Source organism: Manacus candei, unplaced genomic scaffold (assembly GCF_025592945.1).
Source record: "Manacus candei isolate 608988 ecotype Guabito, Panama unplaced genomic scaffold, ASM2559294v1 h1tg000046l, whole genome shotgun sequence".
Taxonomy (NCBI): Eukaryota; Metazoa; Chordata; class Aves; order Passeriformes; family Pipridae; genus Manacus; species Manacus candei.
The window spans coordinates 7,245,142-7,266,703 of record NW_026138094.1 but is presented as its reverse complement, the minus strand read 5'-3'; the positions used below and the strand labels follow the sequence as shown (position 1 = coordinate 7,266,703).

At 40.3% G+C, this 21,562-nt stretch overlaps 1 protein-coding gene across 6 annotated transcripts in view; it reads right to left on the bottom strand.

Moving 5' to 3' along the window:
• The window catches only part of ADAMTSL3 (ADAMTS like 3), a 180,295-nt gene extending 159,544 nt beyond the window's left edge, over nucleotides 1-20,751 (bottom strand). Inside the window, exons 1-2 of one of the 6 annotated variants that reach the window (XM_051796581.1) lie at nucleotides 20,565-20,751; nucleotides 12,696-12,787 (exon numbers count right to left, since the gene is read on the bottom strand). In XM_051796581.1, the coding sequence (XP_051652541.1) occupies nucleotides 12,696-12,787; nucleotides 20,565-20,598 (126 nt within the window). In that variant the 5' untranslated portion in view covers nucleotides 20,599-20,751. Of the gene's footprint in view, nucleotides 1-12,695; nucleotides 12,791-14,506; nucleotides 14,608-14,666; nucleotides 14,701-14,759; nucleotides 14,851-15,109; nucleotides 15,167-16,301; nucleotides 16,378-20,564 lie in introns of those variants that run through there. The other 5 variants (XM_051796584.1, XM_051796585.1, XM_051796586.1 and 2 more) reach the window with 5 other exon arrangements.
• Between the last annotated feature and the right edge of the window lie 811 nt (nucleotides 20,752-21,562).

Below are 21,562 nucleotides of genomic sequence, written 5' to 3'. Positions count from 1 at the left end.
CATATTGGATTTAAGTCCATACATAACTTATCAAATGCCTTTTTTTTGCCTTTTTTTTTTTTACAGAGGATCTATTCATAGAAGCTTGTATTTGCAACATGTGCAGCAAATTATACTATTAAACATTCAATCCCAATAAAGTTTAAATTTCATCCCTAACAACAAAGCTTGCACAGATCTTGCTATACTTGAAATCAGATTCTAGAAATAACCAATAAAAGTCATAGGTTGCTATTATGATAATTAATAACTGCACATTTGAGATGTAAATATAGCTGGTTATATGGAAATGTTATGATGAAATATTAAGAATAATCATTAAATTTTTCACAGTTGGTAAATCAAAAAAGTAAACATCATTAAGATATAGGAAACTAACAGGTGAGAGCCTTGTGATTCAGTCTACACATCTCTAAAAAATGTGAGCTCTTATGTGCCCTCTGTAACAGCCAGGACTGATCCCACTGAGAGGCCTTTGCAGCTCCAGAGCCTTGGGAAGAGCTGGGTACCACATCAACCCTCCTGCAATCCACAGAGGGGGAAATCACTACTACAGCACAGATCCTCTGGTACTAACAGCCCACACAAACTGCACTGGCTGCCAGGAAAGCCCTCCGGAGAGAAAAAGGGGTGTAGATGAGCTACACCAGCATTCTAAAAGCTGAACAGAACTTAACAAGTATCAGTGAACAGAACTTGGCGAGTTTCAGTGCAAATGCCTCCAGAGAGTTATAACAGTTTCTGAAAGCAAGATCCATTAGAATCAAGCATGTCCCCACAAATCTAAATTTTATTTCAACTCAAGTGGTCCATATATTATTTCTGACCTATCTAAAGTGAGTTATACAACTCTGAACAGGATTTTCTTCTAAGCTACTTTATTAAAAGAATCAATTCCAACACAAAAAATAGATCAGGCAAGTAGGTCTGTATTTTACGAGACCAATCATGCCACTGCAAGCCCCTGTTCAAGCAGGTATTCAACCTAGTAAAATACATCAGCCTTCAACACAGATGCTTCAACATGAAGCATCATTCCTCATTTTTCTCGCCCCATGTTCTCATTTAGCTGTGCAAAAAGCTCTGATTGTGTCTAATATCTCAACTAAACATAATGCCAGAGTAAATCATTGTTTTATGCAGCAGCCCTGTAACTTATATGTAGGAAGGGTCCATCAGGAACCTGCAGCCATCTAACACTTAATTCAAACTGAAACTTAACTAAAGACAATCTAAGTTTGCCAGAGAGTTTGGTAGTGCAATCACCTCTGCTACACACATATTGCCATACAGCATGCACACAGGAACGAAGTTTAAAACTTCAGCAATGAATTGAGACTTTCAGCACTGCACACCACCACCAAAAAGGGGGAGTTGTATTTTTCTAGGCTTGTTAAATGCTCCTGGTGAAACAATGTGCTAACTTTTCTCTGCAAAAGCATATACTCTGACAGGTACTAGGTACTTGAAGATGCAGATGTAATTTCTCACAATAATACAGATGTCCAACTCTTTCAAACCCATCCATCTTAGACACTGAAAATATCAAAAGAATAGGGTCCTCCATCACAAGCACAGGCTAATGGAACTGGATCTGTTTCCAATCAGCTGGGGAATCACATTATTAAAATCAGTAAATTGTTTCAGTAACATGCAGGAATTTCATGAAGGTGTTCAGAACAATCTGGTTTCGAGAAGAGCTGAGAAAGAACTAGCAGGTGCAAGGATGTTGTACTAGAAAACTCTTTCTCAGGAGACTGGATAGAGTTGATGACATGGGAAACTTGGGTTGCCAACTTTCTACAGAGTATATAACACTGAAAGTCTGGGAAAATTAATTGGATTATGAAGGTCGAAGACAGAGGCCAGCCCATTACTGAAAGATAATGTAATTGAATTTTGCCAATTTTATCTGGATGATTACTCTCTAGCTGAAGGGCTAGTGCCACTTCTTCATTGCTGCTAGACTGTTTTCTTCACTTCTCAGCTCTCTTCTTTCACAGACTCATCTGGAGCTAAAAAAGCATGTTAGTGAAAATTTCCCACAAAGGGGTGGTTTTGTGCAGTCAACTAAGCTTTCCACATGCTCGTGGCAGCTTTTCTTGAGAGAATCTCAGAACTGAGTATCCTTACGCTCACAGTAAGGCATTCTTGAACAGAATAAGACCATCCTGAGTGGTAATAGTGGAACCTACAGGTTGGTTTTGACAATTCTGATCCAAACATGCACATTACTGGTTAACAATTCCATAATTCCTTCCCAGTCGTGCCAGAGGAATCTTACATCATGAGTTAAATTTTATTCATAGCTGAAGTCTATATTCAAAATAAGACTGGGCTATTATGGAAGCAAAGACTTATAAAAATTGAAAACTCCCTTTGAAACACATGCTTTCCAGTAAGTGCAGCTAGCAAACTGCAAAACACAGTCAACATTCCAACACCATGATGTCAATTTTCATATGCACAGACAAAATGCTACATGTAGAAATCAACTCTGTCTTCCTTATTGGTGGTGTGCTTGTGTTTCCCTCTGCTCTCGTCCTCAGAACTGCACCATGCAGCCGAGAGTGCAACCCCCTAAAAGGTTGAAAGGTATCTTTTGAATATAATAATTCTGACAAAATAGTGACATTGATTTTTAAAAAATGGATTTCCACGTTCTGCTTCAGTTCCCCTGAAAAATAGTGTACATGCTCCAAGGACCAGTTTTGATGTTTCCCTCTGCAGCAGTTCAGAGAAATTCCTGCCAACAGGGATGGACTGGAACACCTGATAAAATGGTCTTCAGTGACACACAATAAAAAAGAAACATGTAAAAAAAATGGAAATCACTTCAACTATTGCAAGCTTTATAAGCAACAGGCAAATCATCTTTATTATTGTTTGGGGTTTTTTTCCAGAGAGACAAATACAGCCAATTTTCTAGAAAACAGCTGCAGACACAGCTTCAAATGCCATCTGTCCATAGCAGTTATATGAAGAAGAGATGGAATGATTCACACCACATAACAGGAAATAGGATAACCAACTAGTTAGCACTAATAAAATTCAGCCTCAGTTAGCTTGCTATGGGCAGGTCTTACTCCAGAAAAACTCCCACTGACGTCTCAGGCAAAGTGCCTGCAGACTTCACTTAAGTGTAGGATGTTGTACTGTTGAAGTAGAAAGCCTGAATCCTACAAAATAAGGTCTCACTTGTGGCACAGCAACTTAATGAAGTCCACAGAGCTCCCCAGCCTGCATCTTCTTCAGAACTGAGGTTTTGTAGTGCCTGGAGTACAAGTTCTCACATTGCCATGGATTCAAAGTTAACTTTTGGCAGACAATGAATGATGGGACACTCCCATACTACTGTTGAACAGGATAAGGTCTTTTTCTCAGTGTTCTCAAGGACTGGCCTTAACATTTGAAACAGTAAAAAAAAAAAAAAGTCTAGAATTCCTGCATTTCCCCCATTTCTAAATAGTGGTGTCTATGTGACATATGACAGATGGCTCATAGAGGTCTAAATTCAGCAAGAAAAACAATCACTTATAAACAAATACATCATTGGTGTTTGCTAAGGACATAATTCAAGCAAGTTCAAAAGATCAGAACAAGACCCACACGTTCTGTTATCCCAGCTAAGGCCTTTCTCAAGATGGTTATCTACAGGAAGAAATTTTCTCCAAGAAAAGCTTAGTGTTCCCAGTATATCTCTGTTTCCCTTGGAGAAACCAGGAAACTTGGGGGTTTTTTAATTAAAATTAACTCATAAATAAAAACTAAAAATATAAAGTAATTTTTCCCTTTCATAGTCACACTGCTAAGGGAAAAGCTTTAAAAGGCTGCCTGTTAAGAACAGGTGATGCTAACAGGATATTTGAAAGGCCCATGAGACTTACAGCACTCAGTAAAATGTATTTGCCTACTGATCTAATTGCTTACTAATTTTCAAATCTATTCCCACCAGATAAGTAATGGCATTTTAAGCCCAGCTCCTGGCATTAAAAATACATTCCTAGTTTCCTCTTAGCAGGAGATAAACAGATGTATGGTAAACCCCCATACATTAAGATAGTGTTCTGGAGGTTTTCCTTATAGTTTTAACCAAGCTATTGTGTTCCAAATTTAACTGAAAGAGAGAGGAAGAGGAAACGGGAAAAGCATTTGGGTGTGCAGTTTCACCGTGGGGTGAAGGCAAGTGCTCTCTCATTCAGGGAAAACGCCTGGAATATTTGTATTTTACAGAAGGACTGATCACATAATGAAAGGGGAATTTAAGCCAAGCCATATTTAGTGAAATATCACAAGCCATTTCTCTATTTATCTTACTCAAGGAAATACTAGTGTTTGTTTAAAAATAGGAAGCTATTCCAGCAATGAAACCTAAATTTCCTTGCATACTTTAAAAAAATCATTCTAAAACTCTAAAATTTGAAAATGTACCAGTACCAGACACATCTTAAAAATGTTATTAAATTTTCTCATACAAACAACATAACAATAAAAGATATTCCAGGTAAACACGAAGAAGCTCAGAATGTAGGCACCTATGCAGGTTTGGAGCAAGTTCCAGATAATCCTGGAGTTTAGAGCATTTATTTCTTCATTAGTTATTTAAATGAGTCATAAGTGACAGTAGGTCTAGGATTGGTTCTAGTTCAATGATCCTCAAGTGTAGCTCCAAGGAACACCAAAATGACATAAGAGCTGAACTGGTTCAGACCAAGAACTATCAGCTTCCAACAGCAACCAGTAACTGGACACACAAAAAGCATGTCCAGAAAACAGAATGCACAATACTTCTCTGGAATACTCTTGTGGACTCACTTTTCTTTTTCCCAGTACTCATCCTGTCTCCCCTGAAATCTCTGTAACCTTCTACTAAAGAACCCTGGCAAGGAGTGCTAAATATTACATGGAGGACAACCACCTTGCACTGTTTTCAATCTCCCTTCTAGTAGTTTTATATAATGGCAGTTTTTTATGTTGAAAGAAACAAGTTACCAGCTGATTCCTGCCCAGCCTTTTCACCACATTCATATAGGGATCTGAACTATATATAGTACATAAGTGAGGGCAAACCGGGAATTCTTACAGTGAAAGGATGATACTCTTTGCTTTGTTTTACATCTTCCTTTCACAGTATTTCCTACCATTCAATGAGCACTGTTAACTGCTGCCAGGGTCTCAGCTGGTTTTCTATGAAAAGACCTACCTGAGAATCACCAGTCTAGAGGAAACATAACTGTTAGTCACATAAAGCACCTCGTGGTCATATAAATAAAATTAAAAAATCAGGGGAAAAAAAACAGAGCCTGTTCAAGCAGTCTTATCAGTTAGTGGCTTTAGCAAACCCCCCTACACAGCAAACAGCACACTCAGCCCATCTCTCCAGTGACAGATGTATTCCCTCATCTCTTTCAATCAAAATGGTGATGAGATCATCTGAAAGAATCTGTATTATGTTGAATGTACCTGGTAGTTTCCAACTAGAACATCAACTACCAAGCAGACAATACTCAAGACACTACTATGCTACTGGGTTGGTCAGCCAACATCCATGTTAGTCAACCAGGGAACAGTTTAAAGTATTTGGAGACTCAAGAAAACAAAACACTGAATAAGTAGGGAGACCGTGAAAACATCTAATAAGAGCAGACTCTTGGGAGAGGAAGTGAAATCATATCTTAGCATATTTCAATGGTTATACAGCTACAGAGAGCACTGAGCTTGTGCTTCCACACCACTGCTACACCAACAAATGCTGCAGTAGCTCAGATAGCAAGGAAAATTCCCATCAGAAGAGGTAAATCTGAATTTATCAGAACCAGTACTTTCACATTTCTCCATCCCAGTAGATGGCCTGGAGCAGCCACGTATACAAGCTGGGAAATTGCAACAAAAGGGGGGATATTTTGGAGCTGGTTAATCTCTCACTGAATCAGCCAGCTGGGAATAAAGCCAGTTTCTGCAATCTTCTCAGAGCTTCAGCAAGGTGCAGGCCAGGAAATACTTATTGCCAAATAAAGCTTGAGAAAACACAATTCCTTATTCTTTGCATTCTGTGACAGTGCAGGTGTCTCCATGTCATCTTACTTCTATGATTCTAAAGGGCAGGAGATCAGGCAGCTAAAGCTCTCCTCTTTACACCTTCATCTGCTGCACAGTGAGCCTCTGCAGGTCCTTCCACGTATACACACTGCAAATGTTACCCTGTTCTGCCTGCATGCACTAACAGGAGACTGTATCCTATAAATTTTAAGCAGCTTCAATTTTTGGCAAAGCACCTGATGACAGAAAAAACCCAACATTACATAAGTACAGAAATACATGATTCTACATATAAACAAATGTTCCACTTACTTAATGCTACAAATCAGCCTCATTAACCAGTTGGGACCTCCCACCATGACACAAATGACAACAGTTAGCATAGAACAACAGTCTAGTAACTGCAATCATAACTGTAGTTTTAATATTGTTTCACAATTTAGTTGAGCTGACTTGCATTCACTGTGTTTCTAGTGCATCCAGGAGCATGACAAACTGACAATTCTTGGAAACCACATTTCTCAAAACAGACTGAGAATACTGTTTTCATTTTCTCTCCATAATGATGTTAAATCTAATAAATACAAAATTAGAAACAGAAATAACATTGTTGCTAAACACTTTATGTAATGTGCTGTCTGGAAGGGATTTATTAGGCCAAGTTCTCAAAAACTGCCCTCCCTTTATAAACATGTGATGCTTGTACTTGCACTTCTCAGATATTATCAAATATATACACACACTCAAGGACTAGAATTCACACACCAGGAACCTATTCTTTCAAAAGAATTATAAGGGTGGAAGTTTTGGTTTAACTAGCTAAATATGATGAGAAATACTTAGCCAGTCTTTTGGAAGTGCCTAAGGCACCTAATGCCTGGTTTCCATTAGATTAATTGAAATTTATCTTGTTACTTTTGAAAAATCCAGCTAAGCACCTACAAATGCAGCTGAGTACTTAACAGTGTTTGTGTTTAACATGTCTCAAGTCTTACTGAAAGTCATCAAAACACAAACCCTTCTGAAAATGCTGCTCTATCTGCATTGATTTAGCATCCTTGCACAGCTGATGATCATCAAAAAAGGAGCTCATAGAACCATCCTTCCTCCTACAGGTTGGAGAGAGGACATTTTGAAAATCTGGCCCTTAAATTCCAGAGCACTTGATGGTCTATAACTTCATCTAATAACAAGTTCTCCCTTATAGGAAAGAAAGTTATATGCATGCTCTCAAAACCTAAAGGAATTATTGTCTATCACTGACAATAAAGTGAGTGCATGGGACATATCAGAACTGCAGTGCTTTACAGTTCCTGTGTGGGTCTTAGTAGTCTCTCCAGAGTTGCCATGGCTATATCTGATGTCCTTTCTGGAATGCTGTGCTCACTAACAAACTGTACTTCAAAAACAAACCCATTCTTTCATCATGCACGAACTCTCTCTGCTTTACAGAGATTTTGCCTAATAAAAATTACACTGGGATTGTTCAAGAGTGACTGTGTTGGACTGTTCACAGCCACAAGACTATCACCAGTATTGTCAACTGTATAAAACCTTAACACACTCACTGGACAGTAAAGTACAACATTTACACAGTATGATATAACTCATGCCCACGACTTCTTGCATACCCTTACAACACAAACAAGTTTGGAGAAGCACAATTATAATCTGCTCCCACTATCACTGAAATTACTATATTTCACTACTTCATGGCAAGCCACATCATAGCTCCTGGGGATTCAGATGAGTGCAGAGAAATGTTTAAAGAAAACCTTCAAACCCCAAAACTGCAGATAAATATGCGAACCCTACAGGTTCTAGAAGTAAAAGCAAATTAAAAGGACTCAGATTTTTAAATGTATATTCTTTTGAAGCAAAAATCATTATTTTGGATGGCTAAATTTTGAATTCTGGATTAATAGTAAAAGGGCTTTAATAGTACCACAATCAATATTTTCTGTGATGCAAAGGCAGGAATGGAATTTCGTGTACTGTGCAAAACTGCCATCTCAGTGCTGTTTCTGCCCCAAATTTGGTAAGGAATATGAAAGATCCAGCTGCACCAAGCAGACCTCAATGAGTAATTATCAGTGACTAAGTGTTCAAGAATCTTCTAAAATCAAATATCATCCTAGAGCTATTCCCTCATTTCTTGACTACTCTTTCAAGAGAAATTAGAAGCCACTGGCAGCTGTTAGAGATTATTCTTACACTTGAGGCTTCTCTAAGCATGCCAGACTCTTGGATATCTGGTTTGGGAAACAGCAATTTGCAGCTCTATACACAACTGATTTGAGAATCTCTGTCCAACTTTTAGGTAACTTCATCAGAAATTATCATAGTAGCAAATAAATGAGATAGTAAAAGGATGCCTTCATTGAGGACATCTGTACTCTTGGTCATCTCCCATAGCTGACTTTAATTTATGAGCATGTATTAAAAACTAAGTATTCATACATAGTTTGTGTCTCAAGTCACAAGGCACACACAGCCATTTTTTAGGTAATTCAATTCTTTTGGATTGTAAATTGAGGGAAATAGTAGTTCAGATTCTATGAGCACTGGCTGAGCAATCATTATCAGTCCTAAATTTAAAGCAAGTTCAGAAACTTAAACATAAGTTTTCTGGTAATGCTGTCACTGAGTTGCAACCTTGTCAATAGCAATGAATATTTTAAGTCAGAATATTTCTACAGAGTCTCAGATGAGTTATTTGTCTTTAGAAGCAGCATCTTAATCTTCAAACTAAGAATAAAACCACAGGTCTTTTGAGGCTGATGGCAAAACTCCAGATGGGTGCAGAATTGCAACCTGCCTATAGAAATGGAAAACTGCTTCAGACTTAACTCAGAACCTGCAAATCTAATCCTGATATTTCTGTCAAAGTTACTGGAGTCTTAAGGATCCTCACCATTGTATTGCATGTAGTTCACCATCTATTTTCTGCATATCAGCGTGCAATACATTCAGCAACTGTAAAACAATAATCCAAAGGTTTTCCACAGAGATGTTCTCCAAGTCCACTATGTCATATAATGGACATCAGATTTTTGGCCTTACAAATCTCAGCCTTGAAGACATTTACTATGTTGGTAGTTTTTGGCAGGTTGGTTATGGCAGAATTACTGTGAATACAATAATGTTTTCAGCATTTATATCCTTCATATCCAGAATATCACAGATAGTTAGAAAAAAATGATAATGCAGGCAGGGATTGCAGAAACATAAATCATGGAAGCAACCAACAGCTTATTCAATGATATGTGACCTATGAAACTTTTCCTTCCATAGAAACCCAGGGCTAATGCTTCTTAAACATCCAGACATGGTGTCTTTGCTGTTATTCCCTCTGCAGACATTACCAATCCCATGGTCTTTGGAGGCAAAATGTACTGACTTGTAGAGGGTTTGATTTGGACTGTAGGAACCTAAGAAAATTTCCTGTTTTGAAAACAACGAACCAGAGAATAAATCTAAAATGAATCCACGTGTAAAATTCTTGATGATATACATTTGCCTATATAAATCTGCTAGCCATCACTTCTTCCTGCCAGTAATCCAATAGGAAGAATATAAAGATATACAGTCCTACATACACTTAATAACAAATATAAGAGTATCTAGCTGATGTAATAAAATGGTGTAATAAAATGTTATCACTGGATTAAGAAAGAGTGATTACTAGGTTGAGCATTCTGCCTTTTCAATCACAAATATGAACCAATATGTACGCAAGACATCACTTCAAAACAGCAAAACTGGACTTGGATACTTCTACTTCGTTAGCTTAACCATCTCCTAAAATCTGTAGTATTGATAACTATCCTGCTACAATGTAAGAAAAAAAAATGAGCCTTTCACACAATATTTAGCAATAAATACAAGGCTAAGGATATAGTTGACATTCCCAAATACACATAATCTGTAGAATACAGTAACTTCTTTGGATAGAGTAATCATTTAAATCTTTAGAAACAATTAATTATTCCATGTTGCTGCTACCGTTTGATGGAGGAGTACTTTTTTTTTCAAGAAAAAACATACAGACAATTTGCTTGTATGACCATTAGCTTTAGAATAATGCAGTTCCAATAATTTCATTTATATTGGCACATTCAAGAAAAAGTCAGCTCTATACTTGAAAAGAACACAGGCAAGGCTTACCTATAAGTGATCTCTTCCTGAGTGATTTATGTCACTGCTCTTGGTCACAGAGCAGATTTAACAAACAGGCAGCTCAGTCATACCCAGGGCTAAACAATTCCCTGGGTTATCCTAGGAAACCTAACTTACCTAGCAGTACAGCAACTAATCTGCCCTTGACAAACTAATTTTGTCAAATTTGAGACATTCCACATTTGTAAGGGCAGAGTTCAGTTTGGAGCCCACCTAAACACCACGCTGTGCTTATTAACATGCTGTGAAGAATCGGAAAGGGCTCCTATAACCAAAGTTAACTTCCATTTCTTCTCAGGAGCAGCTACCTCTTTTCCACAACTTCTCATGTTCAAGTTTTCTTTGCATTACATTCATACCACATTTCCACCACATTCTTTTAAAACGGTCATTATTTTATTCTGTACCTGCCTCAGGCAGGATGGAATGAATCAACTGCACAGGAGTGATATGGCACGGGCTTGTGACCCTGCCCAGCATCCAATTGTTTCTAATTGATTAGCTCCAGACATAAGCACTTTAATAGCCAAAAACAACACAAGTGGAAGTTATGGTACAATATTGGGGTAAAGTGACTGTGTGTGGTCCATATAGTACAGCCCCAAGCAACCAATTAAAGAATTAATGGTTATTGGATACCGAAAATATTATGTTAAATAATATGAAATGTCTTTAATGTGCCTAAAATTGTGATAAAACACCTAAAACTTAGGAGCAGTAAGGCCTCTTACAAGATGGGGCTTAAGTGCTAATGACTCAAATATGCCAAACAGATTACAATATTTTAAAGGACAATCAAGACCATAAAAATTGACCTGGATTTAAATGTTCATAAAGCTACTCACAATAGCCTATTGATTACTACAATGTGTTTGGGTTGTTTTTATTATAAAGAAATAAGTGAAGCTATGCCAAACCATTCGTGGAGAAGAGGAAACTATGCCACTACTGGTTCCAGTTGTGCAATAAGAAAAATACAAAAGAAAAAATACAAGAAAAATACTGTAAAAGAAAAAAAATGGTCCCTTCCCAACCAAGAGGCCCAAACATGAATTTGACATTTCCCTTCTCTGAGCTTCTATTCTTATCTTGAACAGAACCATTAAGGGAACTTCATATACTACTTTCTGAGTGTTTTATAGGGCTGGTTATTGCAGCATCACTCATCTCCTTGCACACAAAAATACAAGCTGAACAAGCACAGCATATCAGTAGCTTTTTTGTCCTTGGATAAGAAACACGCAGGCAAGAAGCAGATCCCACTATGGCCCCATCTGCTTGGACATGTGCTGAATGCACTGTTTTACTGCACAATTAATACAAATGTAAACTTTTACTTTCATAGTAAGCCCTTTACTCAAGTAACCAGTGTATTTTCATGACTTGCTGCAACCATAATACAAATTAAGGAGGTGTTCATCAGCTGCCAAACGACTCAGAGCACACAGCATGCTCAGCAGTGCTACTGAGGATGGGTTGGAGACCCATTCCCACTCCCTTAAACCTCAAAGTCCACCCTAAATTCATCGTAGCTTACTAAGTTGTCTAATACAGTCTCCTCAGTTCTTCACACTCCTTTTGAATTTACTTTTGCCTGTTGTATTACTCTTCAATTCAAAATTCTTCAGGATGTATGTTTATATGCTGCCCAGTACATCAGGCTCCAGTTTTAACCACCATTTCTCAGCATTGCAATAGTACAAACAGTACACAACACTATTGCAGCAAACACCACTGCAGTAAACAGCAACGTTAATTTCATACAAAGACTTTTTTTTTTGTCAAAAACTCCTACAATGCTTCAAAAAACGATGCTGTTTATCAAAAAAAATGTTCTCCAATTTATTCAGTCATCATTTTCTAAGGATTCCTGGATTTTGGTGTATTTAAGATTGAAGAATCCTTGAAACACTCTGTGCTGTGGGAACTATCAGTACAGAGAATGACATACTATAATAACATCTCTGCTGCATGCCAGCACACCATATTTCTTGAAATACTCACTTCTTGGAACTGATTAGGCTCATGTGTCAGGCAATAGATCAGTTGGCAGCTATGGTTTTCCTCCATGGTTCCTGTACTCACTGAACACTTAAAGCACAAACCTTTTTGGACCACCTTCTGCAGACTTCCAAACCCTTGTCACTTACAATATCTCAACATTTATCAGGTGCTAAACTCCTAGGGGCAAAGAGCAGCTGTGCTGCCTAGAAAGACCCATGGCATCACACATCTGGCAAGATCTCCCTTTGGTCCCCATTTGTAAAGTCAGGTACAATATTACTAGTAAGAGAAAGAATATTAATTTTCCACATAGATGTCTTTGAAAGTTCAGTGAAAGGAAAACCTCATTGGGAGTCTTTAATCACAGTGCAGCTCCTTCGGCAGTTTTCTGTTTACAAACAGAAATCAAAGTGTGCATCAACATCACCTGATAAAGGACCACACGTGACAACAGCGACAAGTTCATCACCTACCTGTAGATGAGCATAGAGGGCAATAGCAAGCCAAGTGAACTCCCAGGAGAGCCCGGTGGCTTTAGGGCTGGCCATCCTCATGCCTTGGGGTTCTGCTGAGAGAAATTGGTTCAAATTACAAACAAAATCAAGTGGGCTCGGCCAGAATTTCAATGACTAAAGCAAACTGGGCCGGCCGTTGGAAGCAATGCAATGCAAACACCGGAGTGCTGTGCTGGCCAGAGGAGCAGGCGCAGCGCATGCCATGAGCACAGCCTGCAGGGCGAGGCTGTTCCAATTAGGGAACAGAAAAGGGGGAAAATGAAAGGTTTGGGGAAGCTGGCAGTCGTGGACAAACTTGATTGTCTCCTGGATGTAGGAGAATTGATCAAACTGGGAACCCCTCCCATCATGATCTCTAGAAGGTAGAATCCAAGAAGCATAGGGTTTCTGATGTACTTTCCAGCACTTTCACCCACTCAAAGCTGAGCGCTCAGCTCTGAGATTTCAGCAGTCATTTGCACTGCCTTTAGCTCAGAGACTAAGCAATCAGGGCAGAATTCAAATTAAAAAAAAAGTTCCAACAATTTTAGTGATCATCATGATTACAAGGCCAACATGAAATTGTCCATCACTTTTACTAAAACTTCAATTTAAAATTGCCAACAAAAAACCCAACATTTAATAACGCTGCTACAATGTGCTAGTTCCTAGTGTCAGTGTATCTTATTGCCTTAGACCATAGTGATGTCAAAATAGTGAAAATTTCACACACACTCTAATACACATGCACACACAAAAAACACTCCCACCCCCTCACTGGTTTGCCAAGCCCCACAGCGAATGCAGACTTCTCCTTCAAATTAAGCACTCCCTCCTAAAAGGTCAGACATCCCAAAGGAAAACCATCTATCCAAACAGTTCTTGCACCTGTCAACTGAACATAATTAAGATTCCTTACAGAAAGAAGTGTTTTATTCCCTCCCTCCAAAAAAACCAAACAAACAAACAAACAAAAAAACTTAAAAGCTCCCCTCCCTCCTAAAATCTTTCCCACTCCTGGATGCTTTTGCCATTGAAAAGTTTCAATTAGCTATAGCAATAAATAAAATTCTTATTTTTTCCCCCTTGGCTGGGCACTGCCGAGAGCCCCAGCTGGCCCAACTCGCCGGGCTGCGGTCCTTCCCAGGTGCCGGTGCCTGGGCTGCCCAAGGGCTGCAGAAGCACCCGCGTCGCTTCGCCCTCCCGGAGACCCCTCTCGGGCTACCCTCGCCCAGCACCGCGGCCGCCCCAGCTCGGGCCGATCCCGACCGTGCCTCGCCGAGGGAACCCGCTGAGGACAGCGGGTCGGGAGAGGCTGCCCTGCCCCAGGGCCATCCCCGAGCTCACCCACCTGGAGCGGCGCGGCGGGGAGCGGGCCGGGCACGGCCGGCGCACGGCAGAGCCTCGGCTGTCACGGCCCCGGGGATGCAGCATCCTGCCCCGCCGGCGGCGGCCCCTCCCTCACGCCAGGCTCCAGCCCACCGCCGCGCCCCAGCCAAGGTCCTACAGGCTGCTGGCAGCGGGCCGCCCCCGCCCGCCCGCCCGGCCCCGGCCGGAGGAGCCCGGGCGCCTCCACCTGCGGCGCGGGGCCGCGGCCCGGCCCGGCTCCCGCTCCGCGCCCCCCGCGCAGCCTCTGCCTCCCCGGCCAGCGCAGGCGGGCGGGCGGCCAAGGAGGTCCGTCCTCCCCACCCCCGGCCGCGGAGGCACTGGCGACGCGCCGATGTCGAGGGCCGAGACCCCGGCAGCCCCGGGACCAAGTGGTTCGTCTTCCCCCGAGGGGCAAAAGCTACCGTGAAGTCAGCCTCCGAATCTGATGCAAAGCAGCTTCCAAAACCGCAACCATCCTGTGTCTCATCTCCAAGTAACTCTCACAATACAGCTGCAAATCTGCTCGCACACCGAGGAGGTCTTTAATCATGCTGCCCTCTACGATATTTTTAGGTTTCCTACTGTAAATCTGACGAGTATGTCTCGCACGACAGATTTGCTCTCGTTCTCCCTCTGAGCTTCGAGCTGTTAGACAGGAACGCCAAAATCCTCTACCTTTGCGCTACGGCTTCCACTGATATCCCAAGCTTTCGTCGAGTCCGCTACGAGCACCACGTAAAGAAAGGGTTCTGATCCCTGCCACTGAAGTTAAAAATATGCTCCAGTGAACTAAACATAACCGATGAAGAGTTTGTTCAAGTATGTTGCACTGGAAACTTTTCCAATCTGTTTAGGTTTCTCACCAGCACGGGAAGGCGCCTCCTCTATCGTTAGGAACAGAGTGCCCTCTGCTGAAACCAGCCTGCCAGAGACCTGGAGCTGACAGCCTGCGGGACAGCCGCTCTACCGGCCGGGAGCAGCGCGAAGGCTCGCTGGGACATCACAGACCTCGCAGGGACACTCACCTGCCCGGGCTGCCTCATCCGTGCCACTGTAACTCACAGGCTGCTCTGTCTCGGGTTCACCCTGACAGCTGAGGAAAGCCGTTCCTCCCAGTCTGTACATTATCATGATAATAGGCTGTGGAACAGGCAAGAGTGCTGCTAAGAACCCTATCTTCTCTTTTTCCAGTACTGGTCAGCTAAAAGTGTATCGACTTTCTGGGAAGCTTGGCTTTCTGTCCATTTCAGTTGCTACAGTAACTTAAACCCTTAGTCTTTTCACTGTGACTTCAATTACACCCTGCAATTTGTTATCTTCCAAAAAGACATACTCCTGCAGTCAGCATATGCTTCAGACTTGATCACAGGTGATTTTAAAGCCAGAATTTAGCCATTAGATCATCTGATGGAGAAAATCCATTTTCCTGTCCCACAGGGATTCACAACAACAAGATGAAGCTGACCCTAAAGACCTGACATCTACTTAGGACTGAACACAATTGGCACCATCCTTATTTAGATTATCTCTTCTCTCACAATTATTCACCCTTCAATAGCGAAGCAGTCCCCTGGGTCCCTGAAGCAGAACCTGCAGAGTGAACTATTAATTTGTTTGCTAGATGGGTATATTTAGACAAAATAGCCCTGGCTATATTCCTAGCACTGGTATTAGCCATGGATTACATGGAAAGGTTTGGCTCCAAGATTCTAACAAAGTTTCCCACACTGGAATGCTGGTCAGCATTTCATTCTTTTTCCCTTTTTTCTGCTACGCATCTCTGTGTTCTCTTTCTCCTTCCAGCTTACTCTGATACACTCCTTCAATGCCGCTCTTGGTAATTTTATTCAAATCAGTTGGTTGTGTGCATTCCTAAAAATAAAGGATAATTGAACATTGCACACACAAGTAGAAACATTGCTCATCTGCAATGAATTTGAATGTAGAAAAGTTGTGTACTAGAAAGTAGCCTAGATTAGGTCTCATCAAATCCAGCAACTGAAGTGAGCCTTCTGTTTACACATACACACACTTAATTCTTTGTGATCTTGGTCCCAGGTTAGAGGTTCTATGTCTGAAATTATACAGCATGTAAGAAAACTGAGTTAAGGACCCACAACACTACTCCCTAGGGACATTTCAAAACCAGCACTACCTCCCAAGGAGATTTCAAAACCAGCATTACAGTAAATAACACAAGTGCCTTCTGCTACCTACCTCATAAGGTAGCAGTCAGCAACATCTTACCCCAGCTGCTGAAATGATTTAGGTGTTGTTAATCCCATTCTCCCCCACAATCCACTGTCTGTTTTTTTTTCTTACACTGAAATCATGCTTTTTGCAAGGAAGATGGGCACACAAAAAATGACAGTATTCAGAGCATAAAAATAGCCTTAGTCACCTATTACAAACTATGCAGGGTTTTGGACAGCATTTTCCTATGTGAAACTCATTCTCATTAAATGGTGATTTGTGTTCTCCTTTATCCAATTTATTTTCTTTACCTCAGCCTCACTCCACACTCCTTCCACTTTACTCTGTTGTTTTTAGACTTCCAGTTAATCTGAAAGGTTTGAAATTTTAACTTCTATTGGAGGTCTCTATAACCCCTTCTGCTGACCCAAACAAAAACTGAATGAAACTCAGGTGTCCTGAAACTCAGGCAAGATGGGATTGACAACAAGCACTTCAAAATTCACAGTACCTGCAACTCCATGGCAAACCCCTTCAGTACACACCCTAAAGTTAAAAGGCCATAAACTTGGGCTCTGGATGCCTAATTTTCATCCCTGGAGAAGTTTGTCAGCAATTCTGCAAAAACTAATTGACCAGTCAAGTTTAAAATAAATCTTTATCTAAGGAAACATTAGACTTCTCCTCACTCTGCCTTGTCTGTATGGATTATAATTTTTCAAGACAGGGGCTTTTGTTCTTTGCCTGTTACATCATGTTTGCACATCCCTGGGCCAGTGTCAAGTGCTTTATGTATTACCTTATTAGCGGTTTTTACCACACAGTCTTCTAATTCCCACTCATATTGCATTAGCTCTGCAGAATCAGTGTAAGACTTTTGAATAGGAGACTGTAGCAATGCTTTTAACACTCAGAGTTCAGATGTATTGTCTCTTGTTATTAGCAATGCTTCTTTATTCCATATATGCTTTGCTTTTGCTGCTCTCTAGATTATGCATCATTTAAATTACATTAAATACGACAACTGTAAAGCCCTTACTGTTCATAAAATTGTGAAATATGGACATTTGCACTTATTATTTCTTTGAACACAATTGTAATCTCATCCATCTGGACAGCTGGCATGGGCTCTCATGAGGAAGATGGCTGGAAATATGATGGTGTTATCCTTTGTTTTACACAGGCTTAATACCATGTGTCTTCACTATGAAACATAGCCATGAAGTGTTTTGTAATTTCTTGATTTATGTTCAAATGTAACAGAAAATTTCAATTTACACTCAACAGTGCAGGCAGAAGTGGCAGAGAAAAAAAGATTTTGAAAGATATAGCTAAGGGCCAAACTGAAGAAAATTAAATCTCTGGTCTGGCAAACAAGAAACCTCTGTTAAATCACATGATAACCACCAGATTTCACTCTCTGAACATTAACAGAAAACCTTCACATCTAAAGAGAAAACTCACATTTCTCTATTTAGCTTTGTCCTGAAATGCAGGTAGACATACTTTTTCAGCAGATTCCACTTATATATAAATACTCCCTCAAAACAAATTCAACTACACAAATCTGATGATCACGAAGGCCATTCTTTCATCACAACAAAAGTCTGTACTACTAAGGAAAAAATATGTTTGGCTAAACTACAAATTTAAAATCCATTGGAACAGCACAGAACAACTTTTGGCTCATAAATCAGCATTCTGACTAATGAATAACAAAACTGGAAGTATCCTGCTGAGGCCCTGTGTAGAAACTGCATTTTGGTTCAAGGCCTTAAAGTTATCAGTAATGGAGCTGCACCTGATTGACTAATGAAAGCAAAATGTTAAATTTCCTGTAACAAGTCATGAGAACCCTGACACGGTCTAATCAGTTCTTTGGCCCTGCATTGTATTTGCACAGGGTGCTTGTTTACTCTGAAATAACAAGCTCTCCGGGGTAGAGAGCAATCACACACTGTCACACTTCACTAGTATGTTATACCCTATAAAGAGGAAAGCCTCTATTAGTATAAAGTTCAGCCACAGAGCTGTGGCTTTCATTTCTTGGTGTTATGGAACCCATTGCATTCCATGTAGATCCTTGCCCTGGGCTTTGGAATCAGCTCCATCAATATAGCAAGTAGAAAAAAATTCTCGAGGCTTACAGAGAGAAAAACTACTTATGTATAGACCTAAACATTACAGAAGAAAACTACTGCCTTTCTCTCAGTTTGTGTTCAAATTACTTTAGAATTAACTAATAACAGTATATACAAATGGTCACTATTTCAAGTATTTGAGTAAATATTTGTCCTTTCTTTTCTCTCAAATTCCTTTTTATCCTCAAGCAAAACAACTTGTGGCTCATTTACAATTTGTGGATCATATTTATGATCCCATACAGTAGGAGCAGAACAAACCCATCTTGACTCAAATGGCACAAACTTACTTTCTGTTGCAGTTCACAGTTCATAGCCCTAACTAAAAAGTTGGAATAGGCATTCAAGGTAAACTTATAATACATTTAGATTGTCATTTTGTGGTTTTGCAGCATATATTTTCAAAAGGATCTAGGTGATTATGTTGGGCATAATTAGAATACGTGAATTTGTATTAATAAAGGTTAAATGCAGAAAAGGCAAAATGAAAAATTCATTACAGATGTAAAATAGCCTCAGTTTATAAAGACATAGCAATGTGTTCTTTAACAGACTTTCTTCCTAGTTTATAATAACACAACCCCACTGAGACTGTGGATATGCCATATCCTGAACTTGTCTGGATATGAATTGAATTCCTGAACTTGTCTGGCATTTTTTTCTCATGCAACAGTGACAATGATCTGTTTTCCTCATTCTGTGATGGCCTTTACTTGTGTGATTGTTAAAAATAAAACATTATTGAGTGCTTTGTGAAAGAGGCAACATTTGGTGAATAAACAGGGGATCTGAGGAAATCAATTATATTGCAAGTCATGAGCAATAGACAAAGGTCAGCAGGACAATTACTGCCCTCACTGTAACAGCTCACTGGGGAAAAGCAAGAGCAAAGTAGGTGACCTGTGTCTCACAAGATGACTTGTACGTGTCCCTACACGAGCATCCAAAGATGCACAGCAATATAGAAACAGAAGAGAACAGAAGAAAGGAGCAAACAAGGTAAAGGAATAAAAAAAAAGGAAAGGCTGGAAGAAATACATGATACATCATTGAGAGGGATACCAGCAGCACAGACAATGTGGGTTATGAAGATGAATGTGTGCTACATAAAGCTGGAAGAGAAGGTGCATCTTCAGACAGCGAGCCAGACACTGGTCACAGCAGTATCACTATAGACTATGCACAGCAACAGCTCCTCTGTGTTTGTACCCAAGAGGAGAATTTGGTCACCGGCAACTGGAAACCAGGACAACCTAAGCCAGAATCTTGTCCAGTGTCACTTCCAAAATGCTGTTACCATGTGTATTTTCTACATTTCACGTTTTACCAAACACAATCTATTGTTTACTTTTGCACCTGGTAAAGCCACAAATAAATTTATTTCTTTCCTGGTTACCAACTTATAAAAGGTTGTTCCAACACAGGCAAAACCCACTATAAGACAACTGACTTGTACTGCTTAATTTAACAAGGCAAATAGGGCCCTATGCTGGAGTGCTACACAGGAGGATCACCTGTGCAGTTACATGTTCTCCAAAGGGCTTTCCCATCTCTGTGTACCATCATCAATGACACAGAAACTGCCCTTTAACCTTTCCAGGGGGTAATCTCTAATTTTCTCATGGAGCCCCCATACCTACTGTAGTGCTATGGCAACCATTATCAGGCCAACAGAACTCCTTTTGTCTTCATTATCTCTGGTCATGTGTGAGTCACTAACAGCTGTCTGTAAATAGATTGCTTAGCAAAGTATTTATTGATACGTTCCAATGCCTCAGAGTAATATAATTTGAAACAACATTACTGCTTTATGTACCGATTTCTTAAACTGTTATAAAGGCTGTCCAGTGACACCTTGCTTTGTTTCCAATGGGTATATAGGAAAAGACCCTCATGACTTCCAGAAGAGAACAACTTCCAGAGAAAAGCACTAAAATGCTATGAAATTTTTTGTTGCTTATGCTAATTCTGCATCTATGCCTATATTTGTCAGCACAGTATTGCCACAATAGTCAATACTCTGCACTTACTATGCAGAGCCTCAACTGCATTTAACCCTTGAAAAGTATATGTGAATTAAAGCATTTTGTATTAAGTCACTGAAGAGTGTAGAAAGAGATATTACTATCAACAAATTTGGCCTTACCTAAGTATTCAGCAGTCATTGCTCTAACAGTCATCCAAGGAGTGGCAAGGTCCAGCTTCTTCCTGGTAGACAGAGAACCCAGTCAGGTAGCCAGGCTGGCAGGGCAGGGGCCACACAAGCTGCAGCCTGTCCCACTGCTTCCAGGCAAAATACACAGGGAGCTGGAGATGACAGCCAGAGTGTGCAGAGTCCAGGCAAAGTTGCAGTAACCAGGCAGGAACAAAATTAAGCTAGGAAAAAAAATCAGTCCATGGGCTACCAGAGACCACAGCTCAGCAAACCTGCAGGAGAGCCAGGCCAGAGCTTAAATGGAGCTCCAGCACCCCCAGGAAGCAGCGTGGGCAGAAGCCCCAGCTGAAGTTGATCAAGGTCATACAGGTGTGTTGGTCCACCCAGAGCCCTGGCAACACTTTGGGAGCAGTAGGGACACACTGCTTACACATGCCTGGAATCAGTTAGCAGATACCTAAGGAAAAGGATAGCAAAAAGTTCACCTGACTTTTTCATGGGATTTATTGTATCACTGCATTGCTGTATTCTTTTTTTTTGCCCAATTTCACCAACTCAATATCAAGGGCTTTATTAAAATACTTGAAAAAATCCACTTTTTTTTAAATTTCAACTTTGTGGTACCTGCTAATACTGTTTAAATCTCCCATATTTCCATTTTCCTGTAAAAGGACTATTTGTAGAATAGCTTTTACGGTGCTTTAGTCTAGGACATATACCTTTTCCCACAATTTTTCCTGATACCCTCCCTATCTCTTAATCCTGAAACATTCCTAATATCTTTATCCTTGAATCAGTAGAAAAGGATGGCAGAGGCTTATCCCTGCAGGAATTCTGCAGCTATGCTTGTGGTCTAAGCAGTACAGACTATGAAAGAGTCAGAAAAAATATCAGAAAGGAGAGTCAGCAACAGACTTCCACTATGCTCTCCTTAAGTTGCCACCTTCTGTTCTCACACAGGAAGAGTAGGTAAAGAATCCAAAAGATAA